Genomic DNA, 15,652 nt, shown 5'->3' on the forward strand with positions numbered 1-15,652 from the left:
TGCACCACCATGCCTGGCTAAGACAAATTATTTTAAAGAAATCTAAATTGGTATTGACTAGAGTATCCATATTAAAATAATTTTCATCTTTTAGTCTAAAATTATATAAATACAGAGATGCAGTATATAACTTCACACTAAATTCTACAGGTGATTTGCTTTATTACCTTCTTTAAGTTTGTTTATTATCCAGTCTCGCTGATCCAGAACACTTTGGAAAGTACCCATATGACCAAGGACATCTTCGGTTATAGAATTCAGGATCTACATCATAGAAGTGCAAGAGGTACCATATCAACTGCAATTTATTCTGTCACATATGATAAATGCAATTAGCAAATTAATTGTTTTTCATAAATTAAAAATTATTTTGAGTTTCTCACAAAGTTTAAAAAGCACTTAAAATTCTTAATTTTTGAAAATTTCTTTAAAAAGTATATATAAGGCTTAAAGAAAAGGGAATAACAACAACATGAAAAGAAAATTTGGAGGCAGAGGAAACACCTACAACCAGAGCCCAGTATACTGGAGGCAGAGAGAGGGGCAGGCAGATCTCTGTAAATTGAAGGCTAGCCTGGTCCACATGGGAGTTCCAGAATAGCCCAGTCTACACAGAGAGACCCTGTCTCAAAATAACCAAAGGTATTGTGTGTTGGGATGAGGGAGTGGGGAGGGGACGATAAGGACATGACAACCAACTATGAATGTGTCAAAAGAAATAATAACAACCCTAAGGATAGAAAAAAGGGATACTACATTGGCTATTGTCCAATAATCAAAACCTTGATGTAATTTTCAAATTAAATGTATTGTAAAACTATATACTATTATTTGTGTATGTACTACAATGATACAGAACCATAATAAAATCACAGATCCTATAAACCTGTTCTCAGCCGTCCCACTATTTCCCTCAGGTTTCACACACATTGGTTTCTTTGTGAGTGTGTTGGCCAGTTTATGCCAACTTGACATAGCTAAGGTTGTCTAAGCGAAGGGAAACCTTAATTAAGAAAATCCTCCTTAAGACCCAGCTGTAGGCAGACCTGGAAGGCATTTCCTTAATTAGTGGTTGATGGGGGAGGTCCAGTCCATTGTGGGTGTTGCCATGCCTGGGCTGACGGTCCTGGGTTCTGTAAGAAAGCAGGCTGAGCAACCCAGTAAGCAGCACCCTCCACAGTCTCTGCCTCACGTCTTCATCTCTTGACTTCCTTTAGTGATGGACTATGATATGGAAGCTTTGCCAGGTAATGCTTTTCCTTTCCAGCTTGCTTTTGGTCATGGTGTTTCATCGCAGCAGTAGTAACCCTGACTAGGACAGTGATTATGTATGTGTGTGGGACAAGCTTGGGAGGTATCCTTTAGGTACTGACTATGCTTATTTTTATTTATTAACTATCCCTAAAAGGCTTTTTTCCCTCCTATTTTGTGTAAATGAGTGTTTTACCTGCATGTATGTATGTGCAACATGTACATGCAGTGCCCTAGGAAACCAGAAGGGGGCATCAAATCCCCAGGACTGGAATTACAGTTGCCATGCTGGTCCTAAAAATAGAATGTGAATACTGTGCAAGAGCAGCAAGTGCTCTCAACCACTAAGCCACTCCCCAGCCCTCTTATTTATTTTGAGACAGGGTCTCTCACTGGCATGGAACTCATCAAGTAGGTTGGGGGACGGCCAGTGAGCCCTAAGGTCAGCACCCTCTCCCCAGTCTCCCCAGGACTGGGATCACAAGCACAATCCACCACACCAGATTCTGTAAAAACCAACCAAACAAAAGAGTTTGTGAGGATGAACTCATATCTTCTTTACAGAATGAGCCACTGCCCCAGCCCCATGCCAGTTTCACAGTAAGAAATTCAAAGATGAAAATTTAAAGACAAATTGCTCTGAATTCAAAACATGATCTAACTGTTATGAAGCCCAAAACAAACTCCGTTATATTTAGTGTTCAGAAACAGAAGTTCCACCTGCTCCTGTGGGACCATGACTTGCTAGAGGACACAACGTTACTCCTCTAATAGTTTCGAAACTTACTGATTTCACACTGATCCCAGGAAAGAAGCCGTTGATGACAACATGAATGGAACCTTGAAGCATGGTGGCTCTAAACTTTTCAAGTAAATCTCTCTTAGACCCCAGGCCATAAAGCACAATGTTGAAGCCAAGGCTGTAAGGAAAGACAACGCCCGTGAAATTAAAGCTGAAGACTCTTGACCGCCAGCTTTACTACCAACCAGTTTTTTTCAGCTTATAAAGATCACAGAAAGAAAAACATAAAAGGGAGCTGGACATGGCGGTGCACACCTCTACTCTCAGGACTTGGGAGGCAGAGGCAGTTGGATCTCTGTGAGTTCGAGGCCAGCCTGATCAGCCTGTAACAGCCAGGGCTGTTATACAGAGAAACCCTGTCTTGAAAAACCTAAAATACTAATACTAACAGAATAAAGAGTAAAAATAAAAGCTAGATATGTGGCGTACACCTTTCATCGCAGCACTTGGTAGACAGGTAGCATTGCTGTAATCTTGGAGCTAGCCTGGTTTACAAAGCAAGTTCCAGGCTAGTCAGGGCTACATAGTGAGATTCTGCCTCATAAATATAAAATTAAACAAATGAACAAATGAATAAAATTAAAAGTACAAAGAGTACAGGAAAAACTAAGATACCTTTGTAGCTAAGTTGCTGGCTCCCTAGAATACAGCAAAGGCGCCCTTCACGTCTACATGAGAGCTCACAGTTCCAACTATAAGGCAGCTTCCCCTGCAGGGCTGAAAATTAGAGTAACTAAGGCCAGTACTGTAGCATCTAAAACAGGCTGATGGATAGGTGAAATTAACAGATTAACTGGAACGGTGAACTACACTACAATGTTAATTCTACTTTATTGCAATAATAAAAGTAACAGTGGAACCTGTAGCTGGAAGGTTTTACAACAGGAAAGTAGCATATAATTCTAGAAAGACTACAGTATTAAGGTGTTAAGTAAGGGAGAGGAAAAAAACTGCCAAAGATGGAGGGCTTGAATTAACTGTCATGTAGAAAACTGTAAGCATTTCAAAATAATAGGATTTAGAGACTGATGGATGCACCCGACAAAAGCAAAGTGCAGTTTTCTGCGTTAGACAGCTACACGGTGACTGACAGCTCCTGAGCTGGAAGGGAGGCAGGTGGAGAGAGTGCTTTCAGATGGGTTTATGTAATGTTCAGTTAGGCATCCGAGTGGGACGTGCAACAGTCATTGCAATAGTTATGGCTACTGTTGTTACGAGTAATGTCAGGGTTGGAGAATACAGTGCTAAGAGTTATTCACTTGCTGGGCATGGTGGCGCACACCTTTAATCCCAGCACTCGGGAGGCAGAGGCAGGTGGATCACTGTGAGTTCCAAGCCAACCCGGTCTACAAAGCAAATCCAGGATAGCTACACAGAGAAACCCTGCCTTGAGAGGAAAAACAAAACAAAACAAAAAACCCAAAACAACAACAAAAAACCCCAAAACCTTAAAAAGAGCCGGGCGTGGTGGCGTACACCATTAATCACAGCAGAGGCAGATGGATCTCTTTGAGTCTAGGACAGGCAGGGCTACACAGAGAAACCCTCTCTTGGAAAAACAAAACAAAACAAGACAAAAGAGCAACAAAGCTTAGAGAGAGAGAGAGAGAGAGAGAGAGAGAGAGAGAGAGAGAATATGAATGGGACCAAATCCAAATCCAGGATTATCCACAGCAGCTCATCAAACAGCACAGTAGTCACAGGAGGCCCTAGACATGCCTGGGAGCTAGGACAGAGCCTGAAGGACATCCCCTGGGGGACACTAGCAAGGTCAAGGCAGCAGAAACCACCAAGGGGATTCAGAGCGAGGCAGTCCACTGAAGTAGGGGCTACAGGTCTAGACTGGGAAGCAAAGGCATGTTTGAGCTGATGTACTAGAAAAGGAAGAACTGGCAGGCTGGACCAAAGAGCTGGGTACGCATTTATGACACACACATCTACAGCTACCAAGAGCTGAGGTCTTTGCAGGGAAAGAAGAGCCCAGCATCAGTGGGAGGCAAGATGATGGTCTGTCTTTACAGCTGTACCTGCTGGCTTGGCTCCTGGCTGCCTTTTGTCCTTGTCCCTCCTCTCCAACTGCATTTCCTCTGTTCTCTTTCCCTCCCTTCCGTGCTCGGGGCTGAACCCAGTGCCTCACAAATGCTAGGCACATACACTACCACTGAGACACAGCCCCGCCTTTACTGTTGTTTCCAATCTTGAAATAGGGTCGGTGTTGTTAAGTTACTTACACCTATCTTTGCACTTGCTTTATTTTCCTCAGTGACTTTGCTATTTGTATGTTTGTGTGAGCTGGTTAGTTTCTGTCAACTTGGTGCAAGCCTAGACACATCCAAAAAGAGGGAACCTCAGCTGAGGAACTGCTTTTCAGATTGGCCTGTAGGCATGGCTATGGGGGCATTTTCTTTCTTCCCTTCTTTCCTTTTACTTGTAAAATTTTTTTTTTTTTTTTTTTTTTTTTTTTTTTTGGTTTTTTGAGACAAGGTTTCTCTGTGTAGCCTTGGCTGTCCTAGACTCGCTTTGTAGACCAGGCTGGCCTCGAACTCACAGCGATCCGCCTGCCTCTGCCTCCCGAGTGCTGAGATTAAAGGCGTGCGCCACCACGCCCGGCCGTAAAATTATTTTATTTTAATGCTCTTGACCATTGATCCATCCCTCTAGCAGGGACAGTTTCTTGATTGCTAATTAGTGTAGGAGGGTGATGCCATACCAGGGCCAGGAAGTCAGGCTGTATGAGAAAGAGCTGCACAAGCCCAGGGAAGCAAGGCAGTTGGCACTATTCTTCACGGCTCCCTCTTCAGCCCCTGACTTGGCTTCTCATTATGATGGACTATAATCTGGTGTTTAGCAAACCAGAACAGAAGTTGGTACTGGGAATGGAGTGCTGCTGTGAGTCACTGGACCATGCTGGCTGTTTTGGAAGGATTGTGAAAGCATTTGGAGCTGAAATGTTTTACTGTGATAATGAATGCCGGCTAGTAGGGCCTGAAAACTCAGCTATGATTAGTAAGAGACCAACACCACTACAGTGAAATCTTCAGAGAATTATTTCTACAGGGTCACCACACAGAAAGCTATGGGCCAGTGTGTGTGCTGAGGAGAGGCTGGGGGTGGGGAAGGAAGGCTGTATCTCAAGCTGGTAGCTGGACTTAATAATGTGTGAGTCTCTCACATGGTATTGGCTCTGAAGGGGTCATGGAGAGCAAAGGAGGCTTGGCACCATTGGCAGGCCTGGAGTCCCTAGCGATCAGGAGGCCATTATGAAGCTGTAGCTTTCCTTTCAATCAAGGGCCTAGGAAGAAAAGCTCAAGCTTGGCATCATGTGACAGGGGCTGAGTGCCTGGTGAAAATACAGCCTCGGTAGCAGTGGTGACCCTAGATACTGGAAATGAAGACTGTAAAATGACCAAGGACAGTGACAGATTCAGAATGGAGCTGGTCTGCGCCCTCTGGTATCCTTAAGATCATGAGTGAGTCCCATGATGTCAGGTGCTGAGCTACATAACTTAGAAATGCACTGCTGGGTTTGGTTTTGCTGCGGGTGTGATTCCTTTTATGCCTAGGTTCTTCTTCCCTCTTGGGATAAAAAAAAAGTATGTAACTTATTTTTGCTATTATAGAAACTCTTACGGTTAACAGACTTCCGGTTTTGTTTTGTTTTCAAGATAGGATTTTTCTGTGTAGCCTTGAATGTCCTGGAACTTGGGAGACCAGGCTGGCCTCAAACTCAAAGATTTGCCTAGGGGACTGGAGAGATGGCTCAGAGGTTAGGAGCACTGTCTGCTCTTCCAAAGGTCATGAGTTCAATTCCCAGCAACCACACGGTGGCTCACAACCATCTATAATGAGATCTGGTGCCCTCTTCTGGTGTGCATAATAAATAAATAAATCTTAAAAAGGAGAGAGAGAGAGAGAGAGAGAGAGAGAGAGAGAGAGAGAGAGAGAGAGAGAGAGAGATTTGCCTGCCTCTGCTTCCTGAGTGCTGGGGTAAAGGCATGCACCACCACCATATAGCTAGGACTTTAAAAAGTTGTTTCTTTTATGTGCATGGGTGTTTTGCCTGCATGTATGTGCACATACAACTTGCATGCATGCCTGACACTTTCCAAGGCCAAAAGAGGACACTGAAGCACCTAGAACTGGCGATAAGACAGCTTAGCTACCGTATGGAAGAGTGGCTAGTGCTCTTAACCACGGAGCCATCTCTCTAGCCCTGACACTGGACTTTTAAAACTTGGAAGTGTTCTGAAGACTGAGACTTATGTGCCAGGCTGATAAGGGTAGGCTGTGCTGGCTACTTTGCTAATGCGACATAAACCTTGGCAACAAGGAAGAAGGAGTCTCAGCTGCGGAACTGCCTCTCTGAGACTGGCCTGTAGCATGCCTGTGCAACGTGCTCCTGACTGCTGATATGTGAAGTAGGGTCTAGCTTACTCAGGGTGGCGCTGTCCACGGGCAGCTGAGCCTGGGCTGTGTAAGGCAGGCAGCTGCGCAGGCCATGGGTACAGGCCAGTAAGCAGCCTCTGAGGCGCTGCTTCAGGTTCCCACCTGAGCTTCCTAAATGATGGCCTGTGACCTGTCAGATGAAGTAAGCTCTGTCCTCCCAAAGCTGCTTCTGGTGTTTGATCAGAGCAACAGAAAAGCAAACTAGCACCACTACAGTGTGTGTGTCTGTCTATGTGTGTAAAGTTCACTATAAAAAAACAACCAAAGGGATGTCAGATGTATCGGTGGGTAAAAGCACTTACCATGCATGCCTGACAATCTAGGTTTTACCCTTGGAACTTACTTCTAAAAGTTGTCCTCTGACCTCCCATACGCACTGCAGTACACATGTTCACACTCACACATGAAACAATAAAACAACATCACCACGGAGATAAAATATACCTTTGGGGGTAGTATTGGGAATTAAACCTAAGGTCTCGCATATGCTGTGCAAGTGCTCCACCATGGAACCATATTCCCAATCTGAAAGTCAAATGCAGCAGATTACGGGTTTGGGGTTGTCTCTCAGACAGGTCTCTCTATGTAGTCCTGGCTGTCCTGGGACTCATTATGAGGACCAGGCTGGCCTAGAACTCACAGAGTATCACCTGCTTCTGCTTCCCAAGTGCTGGGATTAAGATAAAGATACAGCCACCACACCTGGCTGCAAAGTTTTAACATAGACATGAGCGCATTACCCTTCGTTGTGCCAGGGTTCACCAGGAGACTACTTACTGTAGCTGTAGCATCCATTTATGAAACAGTTTCTCATGCTGTTGACTTAACTGTTCAATTTCAGCAGAGAAGGAAGGTGGGGCTTTGCTGAGTAAGCTACGCAACGTTTTCTGTAAAGAAAGAAAGGTTGTCCTTTGTGGAGATAGCGACTGAACTCACGTATGGAAATAAACACACCAATTAAATATAAAAAATATGTGAAGCATGACTTAAATACTCATTTAATTAAAAGCTATTTTTAAAGATTTGTTATATTTATGTATCTGAGTATTTTGTGCATACCCGGTGCCTGGAGAGGTCAGCAGAGATCATCCAACCCCTTGGACCTGCAGTTATAAACGGTGTGAGCCACCATGTCTCCAGCTCCTTTTAAAATTCTCTTTACTTCACGTGTAAAAGAACAATATAAAATTTTGCGAAGTTTGCCTAGAACCATTTAAATGATTATAATAAACTCCTAATTAAAGCTTTAATTTCTAAAAATATAGTTACTATAAGATGGTCAAATCTGTGTCCCAGTTTTCACAACAAATTCAGACAAACAAAAACCAAATAAAAGCTGGGTATGGTGGTGCACACCTCTAATCCCAGCCCTTGGAAGGCAGAGGCAGGCAGATCTCTGAGTTCGAGGCCAGCCTGGTCTACAAAGCAAGTCCAGAACAGCCAAGACTATACAGAGAAATTTATTTCAAAAACCCAGAAACCAAACCAAACCAAACCAAACCAAAAAAGCTCAATAATACCCGCAAGCCTATGGGCTTGGGCTGTGTAGCTCAGTGCTGGAGTGCCTGTCTAGAAAGTATGAAGCCCTGAGTTGAACTCTCAGGACAGCAATGGCAACAACATAAAAACCAAAAACTAAATCTGTAGATTTGAAAAACTGCAAAAAGTCTCAATTTTTCAAAACATTTAAAATTTCAATATTAATTAAAAAATTATGTTATTATGTATACAGTGTTCTGTGCACATGCACACCTACCCACCAGAAGAGGGCACCAGATCTCATTATAGATGGTTGCGAGCCACCATGTGCTTGCTGGGAATTGAACTCAGGACCTTTGAAAAAACACCCAGTGCTCTTAACATCTAAACCATCTTTCCAACCACCTCAATATTAACTTTTAGAAAACATTAAAGTTTCTTTATAATTTACCATCAAAAATAAACTTGTATTTGTGCCTTTTCTAAAGCTGTTTTTAATAAATGCTGTATCTTTGGTGCTGTGTTGTGACACTGTGACAGGAATTTAAAAGGCTCCTGTGTTGAAGGCTGGTACTGAGTGAAAATTCCCCAACTAGGAGCTAGCAAGTGTGGGAGAAGGAGGATTCTTTCTGGGATGCTGCCCGAGGTCAGCCGGGTGCTTTCTCTGCCTCTGAGCTAGCAGGCATTCACCATAGCATCTGGGCCCCTGGTCTTTATTGGTAAAATTGGACAATTGAGATTTTATTAAAAACAACCAAAGAAAAGCAAAATTAATGTCAAATATAATTCTAGTCAATGAATTCATGCAACAAATATTTAATGACCACAACTTTATCAGCGAAATAATTCTGCTCCTGCTCACTACTTCTCCAAACGTGCCATTCATGTGTTTTTAGGTCCCAATGACAAATGCTGATAACCCCTTACAGCATACCTGATCCAGCTTAGCTCTCTTCAGCTTCTGCAGGGTTCTATCTGATGTTAAAACTTTTGTGCTACTGTGTGCTTCAAAGTATTCTTCTACCAAGTCACTCTGAAATGGAGAAAGATGTCAGGTCTAAGTAATTTCAGATATTTGTGCTACATAAAATCTAATTAGTAACACTAGTTAAAACTGGGCTCAAGAAATCTTCTTTCAAACAGCTGGGAAATGTGTTAACATGCCTAACTAATTTTATCTTACTGATAGTATTTTTTAAAAAGTAGTATACAGGTCAAGGATAGAAGATATTTAATTCCAGTAATAAATTCAAGTAACTGTTATGAAAATACAACTCAAAGAATACACTAATTAGTAGGGAGCCAGAGGCAGGTGGATCTCTGAGTTCAAGGCCAGCCTGGTCTACATAGAGACCCTATGTGTATTATAGCATTGATTATGAATATGCATCAAGAACTTAAAAGACAAAAAATAAGTATGTGTGGGAACTCATGTGTAGAGCTAAGAACAAAAAGAATTATGTGGTTCCTACAAAATTATTTGTAAGTTACAATATATAATTTTACTTTTATGTTAAAAGGGAAATTATTATTTATCAGGATCTTTGTTTCTCCTCAGATAATCTTAGTTATTCTGTATTTAGTACTGATAAAATATGGAAAAAAAAGGAAACAATTGCCAAGAGCCACCCTGTTAAGGGAGCTCACTAGGCCTGTGGGCTGTCTAGGAGATGATCTGGTGTTTGCAAGGTCTTGCACCACGATGCACCCCCAAACTGCTTCCAGCCTTTGATATGCTGTCAGGAGCCACTGATTTGGGGAAGTCCAGTAGCATGAGAGATCTCTGGAGGTGACCCAGGATTTGCAAGGTCTGTATCGTAATGTACCCCAGAATTGCTTCCAACTTCTAACTACCCTGTCAATTGTGCTTTGCTGCCTCTCTTTAAAATCTGGCATTAGAGCCGGGCATGGTGGCACACGCCTTTAATCTCAGCACCCAGGGAGGCAGAGGCATGTGGATCACTGTGAGTCTAAGGCCAGTTTGGTCTACAAAGTGAGTTCAGGACAGCCAGGACAACATTCACGGCCAGCCCAGACTACAAAGCAAGTCCAGGATATCCAAGATTACACAGAGAAACCCTGTCTCGAAAAACCAAAAGTAAATACATCTGGCATCGGTGTGAACTGTTATTTTCTGGGTACTGACCAGCTCTGATTGAGCAAACTTCCTACAGGATCTTGTTGAAGATGCACTGTTTGTTATTCAGATGAATTTATCCCTGATTATGGAATTTCTGATTTGATTAAAATAGTTTTAAAAGTTAAAGTTAGTTTATGGCTGTAATAAATACCTTTGTGGATCTCCAGATGCCTCACTAAGGATAGCCTTGTAGCAGATTTGTGGCTTCAGATAAGCCTCCACTGCAGATGGCACCACGAATATAGGCAAGTTTGTTTAAACTTCACATGAATGAATGATGTTACCTAGAGATGTCTGAATTTACTCTGTTTCTTAGAATGAAAGACAGATAAACCTGTTGTCCTGAGCTCATAACGAACTAAGAGATAGCTGGATAATGGGTAGTCAGGTCCGTCCTAACTGATAAGTTGTACACTCTTGTAAGTTTCAGACCCTATTAACCTTAGACCCTGCCAACCTTCGTCGTTCTGAACTCACCATGAACTTATGTAGTGGATACATAGATAAGAAATGCTTAGATTTAAAACATGTAACCTGTTATATTTTAGAATTCATCTGTTTTTGTGATTAATTGTACTCTTTTGACTATGAGGTAATTCCCTTTTCTCCGAAGTGTAAGTATGGTCTTCTAGAATAAACGTGGCTGGGAAAATTGAGAAACTTAACTTGAGTCGAAGTTAAGATGCCTGACTGCATCCACCTCTTCTCTTGATCCCTTTCTCTTGAATGTATGTGCTGAAAATTGGGAAACCTGACTTCAGTCGAAGTCAAGATGCCTAATTCCATCTACCTTTTCTCTTGAATGTATGTGTGTGAGTGGTTTATTTTCTATCTCTCTCTTACTTCTTCTTTCTCTGTAGATTCACAAACAAGTTAGCAGACTTAGGGCCATCAGCCTTCTACAGCTAATAAGCCTAAGTTTACACTAACTTACTGGAGATCTCCGCAAAGAGGCCTATCTACACATCAAAGAGCCTCCTTTACGACCCGACCCGGTAAAGTTTCCAGCCAGAAGCCACTTTTACAGCCTCAGCATAGGAAAAGTGTGGCCAGTTTAAGCTCTCCTCCTTGGCCACAGTACAGACAGTCCCTAGGGAAGAAACCTTGGGCTCTTTTTCCCCTTTCCTGCTTTCTCTTTCAATCCTGATCGGTTGCCTGAGCCATCAGCTCTGGCCACCCAAGAGATGAAGCAAACTGGAAGGGCATCTGCATCCAGCACCAGAGACCCTGCCCTGGACCTCTCCAGAGCTGCATCCAGCACCAGAGACCCTACCCTGGACCTCTCCAGAGCTGCATCCAGCACCAGAGACCCTGCCCTGGACCTCTCCAGAGCTGCATCCAGCACCAGAGACCCTACCCTGGACCTCTCCAGAGCTGCATCCAGCACCAGAGACCCTGCCCTGGACCTCTCCAGAGCTGCATCCAGCACCAGAGACCCTGCCCTGGACCTCTCCAGAGCTGCATCCAGCACCAGAGACCCTACCCTGGACCTCTCCAGAGCTGCATCCAGCACCAGAGACCCTGCCCTGGACCTCTCCAGAGCTGCATCCAGCACCAGAGACCCTACCCTGGACCTCTTCAGAGCTGCAGCTGGGCATTAACAAACAATATTAAGTTTTAAAAAAACAAGCACACACTGTCACCTATTTAGAAGATGGAGCATTACGTACTCTGACGTGAGGGAGAATCAGCTCTCTCTGGGTTGGCAGCCACTGAGCAGTGTGGCACCTGGACTGTCCTGAATCTTAGAGAACAGCAGGACAAGCAGCACTGTAGAAGCAGCATCAGGTTGAAAGTGGTGGAGCACGGACTGGGAGACTGAGGCAGGAAGACTGCTCTGCATGCAAGGGCAGCCTGTGCCCACAATACTCTTGCAAACAATTCAACACAGATCAGGAGTTGCATCTCTAAGCACACAAGCAAAGCCTTCTGAAAGGGAAGTACTGATGAGCTCATCACCAGTGATCTGATCAGTATCCATCAAATCAGCTCTCACACAACTGGGTTGGGGTGGAACTCTCAGTGCATGCTACTCATAGATGTGCACCCAGCACTGAAAAGAAAGTTCAAGGACAGAGACAAGTATGTGTGGGAATCCATGTGTAAAGCTAAGAAAATATTTTAGAAAGAAGAAATAGTGGCTGGTGTGTGCTGATGTCTCAGGCGGCCCACCAGGAAGGCAGCACACACAGCCGCCCTCAGAGCCTGAGGCCCCCTCTTCACTTACAGCCTTCTCTCTCTTCATTTTCTTAGCTGGGGTCCTTTTGGAAGAGGGAGCTGGAGGGAGTCTACTCTGAGCAGCGGCCTCTTCATCGTCTCTTGCAGCTTCTTCCTCATCCTCAGAGTTGGAAGCAGAGTACTCACTTTCACTGTCACAGTGAAACTTCGGCGCTGTAGGACAGAAGCAATCGGGAAATTTGTCAGGTTGAAAGAAAAGCTATTTGGGGGAATCAAGAATGTGGTCTTTGGGCTGGAGAGATGGCTCAGAGGTTAAGAGCACTGACTGCTCTTCCAAAGGTCCTGAGTTCCATTCCCAGCAACCACATGGTGGCTCACAACCATCTATTCTGAGACCTGGTGCCCTCTTCTGTCGTGCAGGCAGAATACTGTATACATAATAAATAAATGTTTAAAAAATGTGAGCTTTGAAGTAACAGATCTTAATTACAATTTTACATTAATTCTTATGCTTTCACGGCTATATACACTCTCTAAGCATTTTTCCCCCAGTTATCAGATGTAGGTAAGCATACCTAACTAACCTACTGGAAAACTACTGGAATGAATTGTTTGTATGTAGTGAACACTCCTGTGTGTAGATTTGTGTAGATGTTTCTGTGCACGGAGGCCCGAGGTTGACTAGAGTGTCCTGATCACTTCCCTCCGTATTGGAGTAGGGTCTCCTGCTGAGCCTGGAGATTGCCAGCTGGCCCAGGGGACCCTGTCTCAGCCACATGCATGCTAGGATAACAGATGGGTTCCACGCCCTCTTATTTTTTTATGGGGTCTGGTGGTTAGAATCCTGATTCTCATGCTCACATTGAACTCACAGAAATCCACCTGCCTTTGCCTCCCGAGTGCTGGGATTAAAGGTGTGTGCCACCACCACCTGGCAGAAGAATAAATCTTAAAGATGAAAAAATGCTAGACGGGTGGTGGTGGCTCACACTGCTAATCCCAGCACTCGGGAGGCAGAGGCAGGTGGATCTCTCTGAGTTTGAGGCCAGCCTGGACTACATAATGAGTTCCAGGATAGCCAAGGCTACACAGACAAACCCTATCTCGAAAAAACAAACAAAATCAGATGAAAAAATGCTGGTGGCAATGTAAAGATTGGAAGAGGCAAGGCCTTGATGATGATGCTGAGCTGCTCTGTCCATCGATCATGAGACTTCTAACTGTGGACATCTACGTTGCGAGCTACCTATTACCTTAAGTTATTAGTGGAGAAATGTCTGTAACACACACTTAGCTCAAAACAACAACAACAACAATAACCACCACCACCACCACCACCACCAAACAAAACAGCAGCACCCATCAACCTGATGGTTCCTTACCCTTGCTTTTTTGAGCAACAGTTTTTGTAATTTCAGGATCATTCTTTGAGTCAAGTGGAACAATTTTTCTTGGCACCTTTGCTAGTTCTAAAGCTGTAATCAGAAACAAAAAAAAGCATCTTTGTTGAACAGCAGATACAGAGCGAAGTAGCTTTCACTTATATTACCTCCTTAAAGCAAAAACGTGCATTGCTTTTATCAGAAAGATAATAAATCTACCCATATTAAGAGTACTGCTTTGGGAGGCAGAGGCAGGTGGATCTCTGTGAGTTTGAGGCTAGCCTGGTCTACAATGTCTAGGTCAGCCAAGGCTACACAGAGAAACCCTGTCTGGAAAAACAAAAGAAAACAAACAAACAAACAAAAGAGTACTGCTTTTAGGACTGGAGTGATGGCTCAGAGGTTAAGAGCATTGGCTGTTCTTCCAAAAGTCGTGAGTTCAATTCCCAGCAGCCACATGGTAGCTCACAGCCATCTAGGATGGGATCGGGTGCCCTCTGCTGGTGTACATGTGGGCAGAATACTGTGTACATAATAAATAAGTAAATAAATTTCAAAAAATACTTCTTTTAAAAGAGCCTTTAAACTGTCTTCCCAGAATCTTTTTTAATCTTGTAACATTTCATGGCAAATGCCTTTACCTGCTGAGCTGTTGAGCTGTTAAGCCGTCTAACCCCTTCCAAGCATCTACAGCTCCCAGTCACGTATGAACTTCTTCAACAGCAAAACCAAAAGAATCACTTGTATCTCTACCAACAGCTTATACTATTTCTACTTCTTTTCCCCTCTGACTGGTTTACTGTTTTCTCTCTTATTTCTTTCGTTTGTTTTGAGACAGGGTCTCACCATGCAGCCCAGGCCGTCCTGGAACTCAGATCCACCTGCCTCTGCCTCCCAAGTGCTAGGCTTGAAGGTGTGCATTATGCCTGGCTCTCCTTCCTTTTCTTATATATATATATATATCATAGTCACAACCTCCTTAGGTGATACAGGGGTAAGAAGTCGGGATCTAAAAACCAAGTAAAAATTGTATGTAGTTGAAGTCATGTTTTAAAATTCTTAAATTTTGTATGAACTATGGTGTTCTTGTGTTTAAAACTGCACATATGAATGATACATAAAATACAATATTGTGGGCTGGGTGTGGTGGCACATGCCTTTAATCCCAGCACTCGGGAGGCAGAGGCAGGTGGATCGCTGTGAGTTCGAGGCCGGCCTGGTCTACAAAGCGAGTCCGGGACAGCCAAGGCTACACAGAGAAACCCTGTCTCGAAAAACCAGACCAAACCAAACCAAACCAAAAAACCAGTATTGTGCTGAACAGACGGCTGTTTCTTTGGTTAAGCACTAGATCAAATAGTTGGCTTTTAGGTGATTTTTTTTTTTTTTTAAGATTTATTTATTTATTATGTATACAGTGTTTTGCCTGTGTGTACACCTGCACTCCAGAAGAGGGCACCAGATCTCATCATAGATGGTTAGGAGCCACCATGTGGTTTCTGGGAATTCAACTCAGGACTTTTTTTTTTTTTTTTTTAAAGAGCAGCCAATGCTCTTGACCTCTGAGCCATCTCTCCAGCCCTTTAGGTGATATTTTAAACAAAGTATCTAATCTTTGTTTCAATGATACTTAATGCTCTCACACTATGACAAGCATATAGAAAATGAGCCCACATGAACAAATAGATTTACATTCCCTAAATTTAAGACTCATAATGGTGCGTATTCATGACATCACCTTATTTCTTTTATTCTTTTTACCATTTATCTTCATCATTTCTAATTATGCAGGTGTGAGTGCAGACGCCCACAGTGGCTGGGGCATCAGATACTCCCCAACTGGAGTCACAGATGCTTGTGAGCCACCTGCTAAAGGTGCTAGGAACCAAACCCGGGTCCTCTGCAAGGGCAGTGCATACATACTGTAACTGCTGAGCCATTTCTCCAGCCTACTTCTTTTATTCTTAAAATGGG

The 15,652-nt window shown here is 43.4% G+C and overlaps 1 protein-coding gene across 2 annotated transcripts in view; it reads right to left on the minus strand.

Annotated features, from left to right (window-relative positions):
- ORC2 (origin recognition complex subunit 2) overlaps positions 1-15,652 on the minus strand; it is a 34,212-nt gene that overhangs the window by 8,172 nt on the left and 10,388 nt on the right. For both annotated transcript variants that reach the window (XM_084778687.1, XM_084778688.1), the window contains 6 exons: positions 13,679-13,771; positions 12,346-12,509; positions 8,913-9,011; positions 7,277-7,386; positions 2,039-2,171; positions 168-264 (listed from right to left, as the gene is read on the minus strand). In XM_084778687.1, the coding sequence (XP_084634813.1) occupies positions 168-264; positions 2,039-2,171; positions 7,277-7,386; positions 8,913-9,011; positions 12,346-12,509; positions 13,679-13,771 (696 nt within the window). The remainder of the gene's footprint in view (positions 1-167; positions 265-2,038; positions 2,172-7,276; positions 7,387-8,912; positions 9,012-12,345; positions 12,510-13,678; positions 13,772-15,652) is intronic.

Source organism: Acomys minous (genome assembly GCF_964271855.1).
Source record: "Acomys minous genome assembly, chromosome: 4".
NCBI classification, from domain to species: domain Eukaryota; kingdom Metazoa; phylum Chordata; class Mammalia; order Rodentia; family Muridae; genus Acomys; species Acomys minous.